This window comes from Erpetoichthys calabaricus, chromosome 12 (assembly GCF_900747795.2).
Source record: "Erpetoichthys calabaricus chromosome 12, fErpCal1.3, whole genome shotgun sequence".
In the NCBI taxonomy this organism is placed as follows: Eukaryota; Metazoa; Chordata; class Cladistia; order Polypteriformes; family Polypteridae; genus Erpetoichthys; species Erpetoichthys calabaricus.
Genome location: NC_041405.2, coordinates 134,369,545 through 134,380,035, shown reverse-complemented (window position 1 = coordinate 134,380,035; position 10,491 = coordinate 134,369,545). Strand labels below are relative to the sequence as shown.

The 10,491-nt window shown below is 38.6% G+C and overlaps 1 protein-coding gene across 2 annotated transcripts; it reads right to left on the bottom strand.

Annotated features, from left to right (window-relative positions):
• Positions 1 to 3,156: 3,156 nt before the first annotated feature.
• mibp (muscle-specific beta 1 integrin binding protein) lies at positions 3,157 to 6,662 on the bottom strand. 2 transcript variants are annotated; one of them, XM_028816296.2, is made up of 8 exons: positions 6,488 to 6,662; positions 5,628 to 5,718; positions 4,918 to 4,966; positions 4,593 to 4,767; positions 4,344 to 4,415; positions 3,774 to 3,880; positions 3,569 to 3,651; positions 3,157 to 3,480 (listed from the first exon to the last, which is right to left on the bottom strand). In XM_028816296.2, the coding sequence occupies exons 1-7, from the start codon at positions 6,511 to 6,513 to the stop codon at positions 3,572 to 3,574; spliced, it is 600 nt and encodes a 199-aa protein (XP_028672129.1). In that variant the 5' UTR covers positions 6,514 to 6,662; the 3' UTR covers positions 3,157 to 3,480; positions 3,569 to 3,571. The 2 variants fall into 2 exon arrangements, with proteins under 2 accessions (XP_028672129.1, XP_051790315.1); XM_051934355.1 differs by lacking the exon at positions 4,918 to 4,966 and having other exon boundaries at positions 6,488 to 6,525.
• Between the last annotated feature and the right edge of the window lie 3,829 nt (positions 6,663 to 10,491).

Here is a 10,491-nt window from a genome sequence, read left to right as displayed (position 1 = left end):
TTAGCATTGTGGGGCAATATTTGAATCAATTAGATGATGGTCACTGAACATGAGACTAGTCCACTGGGATGATTAAATGTATATTTTGTAAAATCTATTTTAAATGATTATTTATAAACCAGGGTGGCACAGTGGGTAGCGCTGCTGCCTCGCAGTAAGGAGGCCTGGGTTCACTTCCTGGGTTCTCCTCCAGGTGCTCCAATCTCCGGTATGTGTTCCCTGCGGTGGGCTGGCACCCTGCCCGGGATTTGTTTCCTGCCTTGCGCTGTGTTGGCTGGGATTGGCTCCAGCAGACCCCCGTGACCCTGTAGTTAGGATATAGTGGGTTGGATTATGGATAGATGGATTTATAAACCAGTTATTTTCCTCTGTTCTGGTTACCCCAGTCATAAAGAAAGACTGGGCTGGCCATGGCCACTTTGTGCAATGACACACCCTGCAGCAGAACCCGGGGCACTGTTGTTGATGACGTGGTCTCCATCATTGACTGCAAGCATACCAGCAGCAGATGTTTCCTTTCAGTGGAAGGAAATGTATGCTTTGCTGCAGAGGCCTATATTTGCACTGCTGACTCCACAAGCATGCAGCCCAAAGGTAAATATAGTACATCAGCTGACATGCTCCTCTTAAGTACAAGACATGAGGTCAAAGGGTAAAGAACTTCAACTAGTGTTGAAGTTTTATGGGGTTGTACCTGTTTAGTTTCATCCACATCACTCTAGAGGTAGACACTGTACCCTTATTGTTAGATTTTATTTTTTTGTAGAATACTTTGGATTTTGCGTCAGTCAGATTGAAGTATCTACTTACAGGAAATGCTATTGAGCACCTATGTGACCCTGTAGAAAGTCACCTCACCTGTCAGTCTTACAAATGTGAACAGCAATTAAATTCAGCACTCAGGATTGGTATTTTACTTTGGAGAAATGATAGCTAATTAAAGGTTAGGCAGGGTGATTAAGTGGTTATGGCTTTGGACTTCAAGCACCGAGGTTCTGGGTTCAAATCCAATCCACCGACACTGTGTGACCATGAGCAAATCACTTCACCTGCCTGTGCTCCATTTGGGAACAAAAAGAAATGCGACCATTTGTATCTCCAATGTTGTAATTCACCTTGGATAAAGGCATCAGCCTAACAGATACTGGAAATAGGCAAACGCAACTAATCAACACAAATTAATGTATGCTTCCCTAAAAGCACAAATTAAAAAACTGATCTTAAATTTGGGTAAAATCCATCCACTGGCTTTCTACAAGATGTCCTCTGAAAGACGTGACAACTTCCAATCATTTCAAGATGACTTTACCAGGCAAGACAAAAATGAGTTTAAAAATAGAAGTGTTTATCTCTTGTGCTTAGAAACAATGTGGCCTGCTGAAACACATTGCTCCATATTAAAATGTCTCACATCGCTGGAGCAGCCAGCTCATTCCATACCATCAAGGACAGGTCCTATCTCCACATGACAGCTGTCACAGTTACTGGTGCTCATGATATTCACATTGAGCTACACCCGCTCATTAGCTATAGAGCATACATACTGAAATAGTGGCTGCTCAATATGACATAAGCTTACCGTTGTGTAGAAACTGAAAAATACTTTGCAGAAGTACCCCACAAATGGGAATTTGGGAGTCCAAATGCAAATATGCAGGTACACATATGTAACAAACCTTGCAGATATTAGAGTAGAATGAAAAATCTCAGCAAGATCTCAGATGCCTTGCAGTCCACTCAAGGTTTTCTGCTCAGGTAAATACTGTAGATACAGTACTATGCCAGAAGAGCCAGTCAGTGTTCGAGAGATGGGGAAACCCTAAGTGTCTCACTGGATATCCTTTGTCTACAGGTCTGACTCAGCAGCTGCACTTCTATGAAATGTAGCCTGCTGTGTCACTGCTTTGAGCTTTACCCTTCCATCTGACACTGTGCCTAGACAGGGCAGTCACCCACACCTGTGCCTGCTCATCAAACCTCTAATCTATGGGAGCAAGATTTAAACGCCCAGGGACTTTCAGCCAACAGATAGTAAGAGCCAGGACTGAAAATGGCGACTGCATCTAAAAGTACAAGGTAATTAATGTGCAAAGCAAGTTTGACCTTTGCTTTATACTCATCCTGTACTACCATTTCTTCAGACTTTAATAGTTTATACTAGCAGCCTGTTAGCTTCTAATCTTAACATTGAAAGAAGCTAATTTTCAAATTACACAAGATTGCCTATCTACTTCATGTAGCTACTATCTGATGGTTGAAGAATTCCAATCATTTTGGCCAGACCTAGTAACGCGTACTGTGTGCTTTCACTTAGAAAGCCAAGCCTATTAGGTTTCTGTTGCGTCTGTAGCTTTAGGACACACAATATTACTAAGAACACTAGTGAAATATTCTTGGCACAAACCAGTGTTATTTTCAGTTTTCCTGCATGTTTCACTTGAGCCAAAGACAGAAAATATTGCTTGGAGTGCCTACCAGTAGGCTAGGCATACACACACATCATAGTGACTTGATAGTTTTAATCTCTCACTTCCCTACGCAAAGAATACAAAATATTCATGTAAATTGCTCAGACTTGCTACTCTGAATGATCCCATGGCAAAGTAGTTTTACCACCTATACTCTACCCCTGATATTGTACTTTTACTCTGGAAAAACATAGCAACATAAAATTGAGAGCAGCAGATCCTTCGAACAAAGAAAAAAAGTCTTATGACTGGATGTCAATATAATCTCAAGTGATGCAGATCAGTATCTGGACCAAAGACAGCAAAGTATTGAAGTAGCTATCAAGGTGAACCTCCCCAGTCCGGTCAGTTTAAGGCAGGTTCTCTGTAGCGGCATCTGTATCTGTTGACTCATTTTAGAGGCATCCTGGAATTGTATGATTAGACTGGTAGAAATAACTGCAGGTGACACCATCTGCTTGGCATAGCTTCCAAGTGGCTTTCTTTAAGAAACTTCACAGTATTTACTCTCATTATAAATTCTACATAAACATTAACACCTAAATTCCCTGTTAAATTCAAGAAGTTTCACTTTTCTGTGCAGAGGAACACTTCATTCCTTCTGGTATGTTGTACCAAATGTGTTATTGGTTTGATATTTTTATTCTACAACCATAATATAAAATGGAATTGATAACGCCAACAGACATAAAATACAAGTATTAAATTTAATATAAAAAAAAATCTAAAACTGATCTAGAGATCATATGAATGCAATTAAAAGCAGTTACAGGCAAAGTTTACAATTATTCATATAAACATGACACAAGATAATAAAATATGTCACATTAAAATCATGAGCTTGCAATTTCTTACTTTGATGTATCAAATAAAAAAAATAAAACATTTTCAAATGCAAATGTTTAAAATAAGTTATTCCTCCCTGACTATTTACATCAAGTAACCAAATAGGTGCCAGTATATCTTCACGCTTGACGAACTTCTATTTACAATTCTGTACACTGGTCAGCCACTAGAAAATGAGAAAAAAATTACATAATCAAACTCTGCAGTCAACAAGCAAACCAATAATACCCAAAGCTCCCAGGTATGCTCCTTACCTTTCAGCTATTCAACATGTTCCTAATTGCTTCATAAACCTGATTAAAGAGCTGCTCTCTGGTTTTCAAGCCATCCAGGTACTCTGGAAACATTACAAGTAGGATGGAATGTAAATTCCCAAGCCATATTCACAGACTAATGGATTAATCCTAAGAAAAATTTATCCACTAACCAAAGCAGAGGAGTATTAAAGATTGTACCTACCAACTTCAACAGGACTGCTTTCCATTTCCCTCCTGTATTTGAGATACATTGGCCAAACATGTCCATCAAAGAGGCCAGGAGGATCAGGGACTGTGTATTTTCGTGTGCTGAAAAGAAAATAAATTTATATTAAAGCAGAGTCATAGGCTAGAACATGTTCTACTAAACTGGGATGTCTACGCAGCATCAAGACTGAAGGAGTTTGTCGGTGTAGTTATGTCTTACATGAGTTCCTTTCATGTTGCAATGCATGAACTTAAAATGTTGGGAGAAGTTTAGGAAGTAAGGAATGCTTATTTAAAAAGGTTTTGACAACTTAAAGTAGCATTTTGTGTTCTGTTAAAATGCATGTACACAGTATCAATACGTTAGCATACTCAATATAAATGCAAATTAAGTATATATAAATGCAGGTTAAGTTGATATGCAATTTCAAATGGACTGTTTGAAAGTGTTGTGTTGGGCCTGAAAGACTAACGTCCTGCCTTGCACCTAGTGTAGCTGAAAAAACTTTAGCCCCCAGTGACCCTGAATTGGATTAAATGAATCTGAGAAACTTGTTAAAATTACCTTCGCCTCCTTTTGCACTCTTCATAGGGGACAACAATGTAGTAGCAGTGACTGAACAGCTCGATCAAAGGTCTGTTAAGACAAGAGGGAGAATGTTTAGGGTTTTTTTTCAAGGTATGTCACTTTAACAAAACAGGTAGATCACAACATTTAAACTGGAAAAAAAAAATGACACATTCTTGCATAGATTTTCACTATTGATGAAAAAGTGGAGAAGACAAAGTATTGTAGGCACATAGAGGACATTACCTGTAGTTATACAGCAGAAAACCTTCTACTATCAAAATATGTGTCTGTTCCTCAGAGTCAGGTTCCTCCAACTCTGGGGACACTTGGATACCATGAGAACGGGCAAATTTCACAGGATTCTCCAGCCAGGCTTTAACAGTGTTCACCATTGCTTCCATGTCTAAAGAGGTCATTACTGCAAAGGGACAGAAAAGTAAACATACCTCTCAAAAACACAAACTAGAAAACAAATTAGAAGTGTGATATTTTAACCTTACTTGTTTTATAGGTTATGCTAACAAAATTTATAAAAAGATGGTTTCCTACAGTGAAAGCCACTTCTTACCATCCCATTGCTTAAAGCCGTCCTCACCGACCGGTATCTGATCTTGTGGCTGAAATTACAGTGATCAATAAAACAATGCTGCAACCACACAAGGACCAGTTAGTTCAGACTTGATCACACCCTGTCCACTGGAAGACATGTGATCACTAGAGCAAAAGCAGCTCACTAAAAAGACAGCAGGAAGGATGGATAGTGGGGTCAGAACAAAAAGGACCCAGCAGTCTGGTCAACAGGTATTTATAAAAATGGTCATGTCCATATAAGAAGCACTTGGCGCTTTACAAGTCTTCCGCTCTTTAGCGGAGCTGATAGACAGGTGGCTGCAAGTAATATCATTGCAGTCATTCCACTGCAGTTCAAGTTGTTGAGCAGCTGACTGCAGAGTCCTGTAAACCTAACCCCAAGAAAGGAGGGTGAGCGTAAGACGACAACTGATAAGAATGAGAATTAAAGGCAAAGCTAAAGAAAATGAGAACAAAGTCTGCACTGTTATATTTGGTAAAGCAGAAGTCGTGGATGGTGATATATTTAGCATACAAAAAGATGATATAAAATATCATTCACTTTAATATATTTACTGAATCAGAAAATGTTATCGGCTAGATCTCACCCACCCTCCCATTTAACTGAAGGTATTCGCTAGACACAAAGACTGGACAGCACGATAAGAGCCCTGCACTCCTCAGATATGGAGAGGGAGAGACACTCACCTTGAAGAAATCGTCCTGGTGAACGACGCAACAGCCTGGAAACGCGTTGACAAGCTTGTTCGTCAGAGTGGTTTTCCCACCATTGGTCATGCTAAACAGAAGAATTATGTACATTGAAAAAAGAAATTAGAAATTTGTGCAGAACGAAGTGGAGAGGAGGGGGTGGTGTAAGAACATTTCATATTTGGCACAGGAGAAGGAAATTAGCAGAAATGCGAATCGTAGCACAATTTATCATCTATCTCCTGTTCAGAAAACAAGGCCCTCCGAGATAGGAGCGGGAGACAAATATAAATGACAAAAAAATAAAATCTAACGGCTTCTGCCGCCAAAACGCGACCGCCTAAACAGTAATGCCCGATGAGCAACGGCACCTAGCGCTAAGGGGAATCCGTTTTTAGTAATTATCTTTGGTAACGACACCACTGCTTAAAAATTATGAAAATCCGGCGGCAAAAAAAAAAAATAAAATAAATAAATAAATATTTTGCGCGCGTGACAAGTGCGAGTCCCGAGTGCACGCAGTTGGCGCGCGCCACACTTTCAAATCTCCCGCGCACCTTCACGTACAAATGTTTCACGGGAAAGAAGCCCGACTTGAAATACAAATTACAAAAATGAGAATGGTAATAAAATTAAATACATGCGTAAAAGTAGGAATCACCAACAACAATTAAAAAAGCAATTAAAAATAAACGGAACTACTATCCAGGCCCACGCGTGCAATTAAAAAGTCCTGTGGCTCGTAAAATACAGATGCAGAAATAGGTTGTGACATGCAAACAGTGATATTCACAAACAGCATTACTTTACTTCTTTAAAATTGCAACATGAATGGAAAAGAAAGCAAATCGACTTACCCGCCAATGCCTATAATGTACTTCATGTTTCTTTCTTTTTGGTCTTGAGCTTGAGAGTTAGGTAACTTAAGCAGAGTAAGATTCAAGGTATTTCGATTTTTTATTTAGAAGAGTTAATTACTTGCAGCTAGTACCTTGCCCCCTCTCTCTATTTTGCCAGCACTTTGTGGTCCTTTACTATTTCATTGATAAAAAGAGCCCCCGTCCTTTAAATATATAGCTTTTCCTCGCACCGCGTCATTTTTTTCATCACGCCCCTTTGATGGAGGAAGCCAATCAACGATTGGCGTAATGTTTATGCGTAGCTCTCCTCCCTCTCATGACGTGCTCGCGGCCCAATTTGTCCCCAAACTGAAAGACGCGTCGGGGGGTTTCACGCGTACGTGATACAGGAAAGTAAAAAAGGGGAATGGCATTTAACAAAGGTTGTGGAAGGTATGTCAGTCAGCACTACGATGCAATATTCTAACCTTTTTCAAAATATTCAAATTCTTTTCCCAAAAATCAAAAGGAAGAAGAGGCAGCACCTGATTGCCCTCAGTACGTTATCATCCTTTTGACTTCTGTTGTTGGTGATTGCGTGTGTTTTAGAATGTTAGTTTTTCGTCGCTTTTATGATTTTTACAGATGTAAGCCACAAAAGTTTCAAGGTCTCGGATTCCTCCAGACTTAATGTATAAGCCCGACTTTACCAAATTTTGGTATATTGTAACATTATTACAAATTAGTTGCTATTCGGCAGGCTGCCAGGAGGGGAACATTTGTCAGATTTGCGCTATTATTTAATAACTCGGGGAAGACCTGAAACCACAAATTCTGAGAGATCCCACAAAAGACCAACAGTTTCAGTGGATGTTTTAACAGTAAAGTAAAAATGTGAATCTCTTCAAGTCAATTGTCAGAACACATACTGTATGTTGTTGAAAAGGTAAATGTTGAGATGCACCACTTTTCAGCTATTATTATTATTATATATTAATTATAAAATATATTGTAAATTTTCATCTTAAAGATATTAATCTGTATTCAGCATATGAAATATACTATATAAATTTATTATTATTATCAATGTCACTATTTCTGAATTCACTTCTGTACAAAATATGCTTATGTGAATGGTCATAGCTTTCTAGTCTAGTATGAAATACACTTTACAATAACATCCAGAGATGGCAGCAACAAAATAGAAACATTTTTGACAGATTATTTTCCTAGTGAATAATATTTACATGTCCAATTCAGTTTTTTCCCTGACTAAAGTCCCCATACTTTTTTTTCTACCCTTTTTCTAAAAAAAAAAAAAAAAAAAAAAAAAAAATTTTGTACTAACAACTTACTATTTTCTTCTAGCATGGTTTTGTGTACAACTTGGTCAGCGGTAACTTGTTTAATGACAGTAGATTTAATCCTAGCCTTAAAGACTGAAGAACAGTCGTAGACTACTAAGCACTGTTGTAAGTCGCTCTGGATAAGAGCGTCTGATAAATAATGTAAATGTAAATAAGACTTTCTGACTTTAATTTCTTTCACTGAAAATGCCCAACACATTTGTTATTTCAGAACTGGGGCAGAGGCAGTTTATTATTTTGAGCAACTGAAGAAGTCCGCTGTGTTGACAAAAAATGCAAATCAGATGAGTCTCAATAGAGTTTTAAATATTTTGCCTCTATTATTCAATAAGCCTGTGTAGATAGGCAGATATTTTTATTATTATTATTTAGCTGACCACTTTATTGAAGTGGAACATTTAAGACAGATACTGTAGATAGACAGACAATTATTATTATCAAGGAATTAACCAAGTAAATATAGATAGACAGACAGATAGATTATTTGTCCGAAGGATGAAATTTGCATAAGTCTCAAATCAGCACACTACTAACATCTGTGGTCCTTCAACATAAACGTGTGGTTCTGTTTTGGTGTGACACATTGTGACTTCAGACACAAATGTATGTACAGGTAATGCCTGATGTAAAAAGTCATGAGTAGCTATTTAGACTGTCTTTGTCATTAAATCAAAGAAGCCAGGGTGTTTATGGTGGAGGATAGTTTTGGGAAGCCCTAGTGGTCATGGTTTGAATAGCCGGGATATTATGGCTGACTTTATTTTGAATTGCTAAATTAGCCTTGGCTTGTGTAACACAACTAGTCAGGCACAAGGAAATCCTGTTAATCACAATTAGGATAGTGTATTTAATCAGGTTTATGGTGGCTCATGTAATCAGGATCAGGATGGCTTGGATGACCATTTCCTACATGAGGCTGTAGCAGTGCTGGATAAAGTCTAGAGTAGAGCGACTAGGCTGATTCCAGGGCTATAGGGAATGAGTTATGAGGAAAGATTAAAAGAGCAAGGCATTTTGAGTTTAAGCAAAAGAAGATTAAGAGGTGACATGTTTAAAATTATAAAGGGAATTAGTCCAGTGGATCGAGGCTGTTACTTTAAAATTAGTTCAGGAAGAACAAGGGGACACAATTGGAAACTTGTTAAGGGCAAATTTCACACAAGCATTAGGATGCTTTTCTTCACACAGAGAACAATAGACCCATAGAATAAGTTACCAAGTAGTGGCTTGATATTATTTTGGAAAAATTAACTGTATAGTACTGGTGAACTTTGTTGGCCTGAATGGCCTGTTCTCATCTTGACTGTTCTAATAATCGAATTGATCGAGTTTATGGTGTACTCTCTGATGAAGATCAGGGCGATCTATCTGATGGTTCAGGATTAATGATGTTCAGAAAGTTAGAATTAAAGTGGCCCACCTAATCAGTTTCCGGGTGATCCGAGTAATCAGGCTCATGGTGGCCGAACTACTCATGGTAAGGATCACCTGGTTAATCAGGCTCAAGGTAGATCATCTAGTTTGGATTAAGATGGCTAAGTTCATCAGTCCTAAGGTGACCCAAATGATCAGGTTTTAGGTGATCAGATTCACATTGTTTCAACTATGTTTTCTTAATCTTAGATGGGAATTCAGTCTCCTTTGCAACACAATAAAGGACAAACTTAAGCCATTAACAGACCAGGACACAGCAGCTTAACATTAAAGTAGATTCTGGCACAGTGTTATTTTAATATTGTTTATTTAACTCCTGACTTTGGCCTCCTAAACTTGTGAAGTGGTACTCACATGTTCGCAATTAGTTCATGCGCAGAATGTGTGAAGTATTTTAAATGCATGTGCCAAGGACACACTGCTCTGGTACCCTTGATAAAATGGGGAAATTAATGGGTTAAGCTTAGCGCGATCCAAGTCCCCTCTCGTGCAGAAGCTCTATCTAAAAATAGAAGAGTCCAGTACAGAAAGATTGGCATACTAATCTGGGGGCAGTGGCCCAGGGGGCCTGGCCTGATAGACTAAAATTAGAGACGCACTTATGGCATCCACTCTGTGTAGGGAGACCTGCAAAAAGAATCAGGGAGTGGACCTGCGCCCCAAGTTTTTTATCCAATGCAAATTCTGTCAAGCAAAGTTATAGATAAAAAGCTTAAAAACAAATCAATGTTATGTACTGGTTTTACATTCTCTGATGAAAGTCATGACCAGGTGGAAGTTTGGCTTAAATTCAAGTGTCCTGCTAAAGGTGCACAGATGACCTATGAAGAACACTTAAACACTTAGACTCTGAGTAACCCAAATAAAACTTTTCTTTTTTTTCCTGTGTTGGCACTACCATAGCCCACTGGATCCTGTTAGTGACATATGCCTATCATGCCATACATGAAACACTTCTAAACTCATTTATTACTTTTCTTGAATGGGTCTGATGAACTGGGACCACTTTTCAATTTGAGCTGCAGAGCATTTACTCAGCACTGAATGCACATCTGTGGTAAGACAGAAAAAAACAAAAGAAAAAAGGGAAGGGAGGTGCATTGACACTGGCCTTTTTAACTGTGCCAGAAAAGAAACTCTCAAGAGGACGTGTATGTGCACAACATATTTAATGAGATTTTGTTGTCTTGGAAGCAGATTTTGAGTTCAGAGGACTTTTCC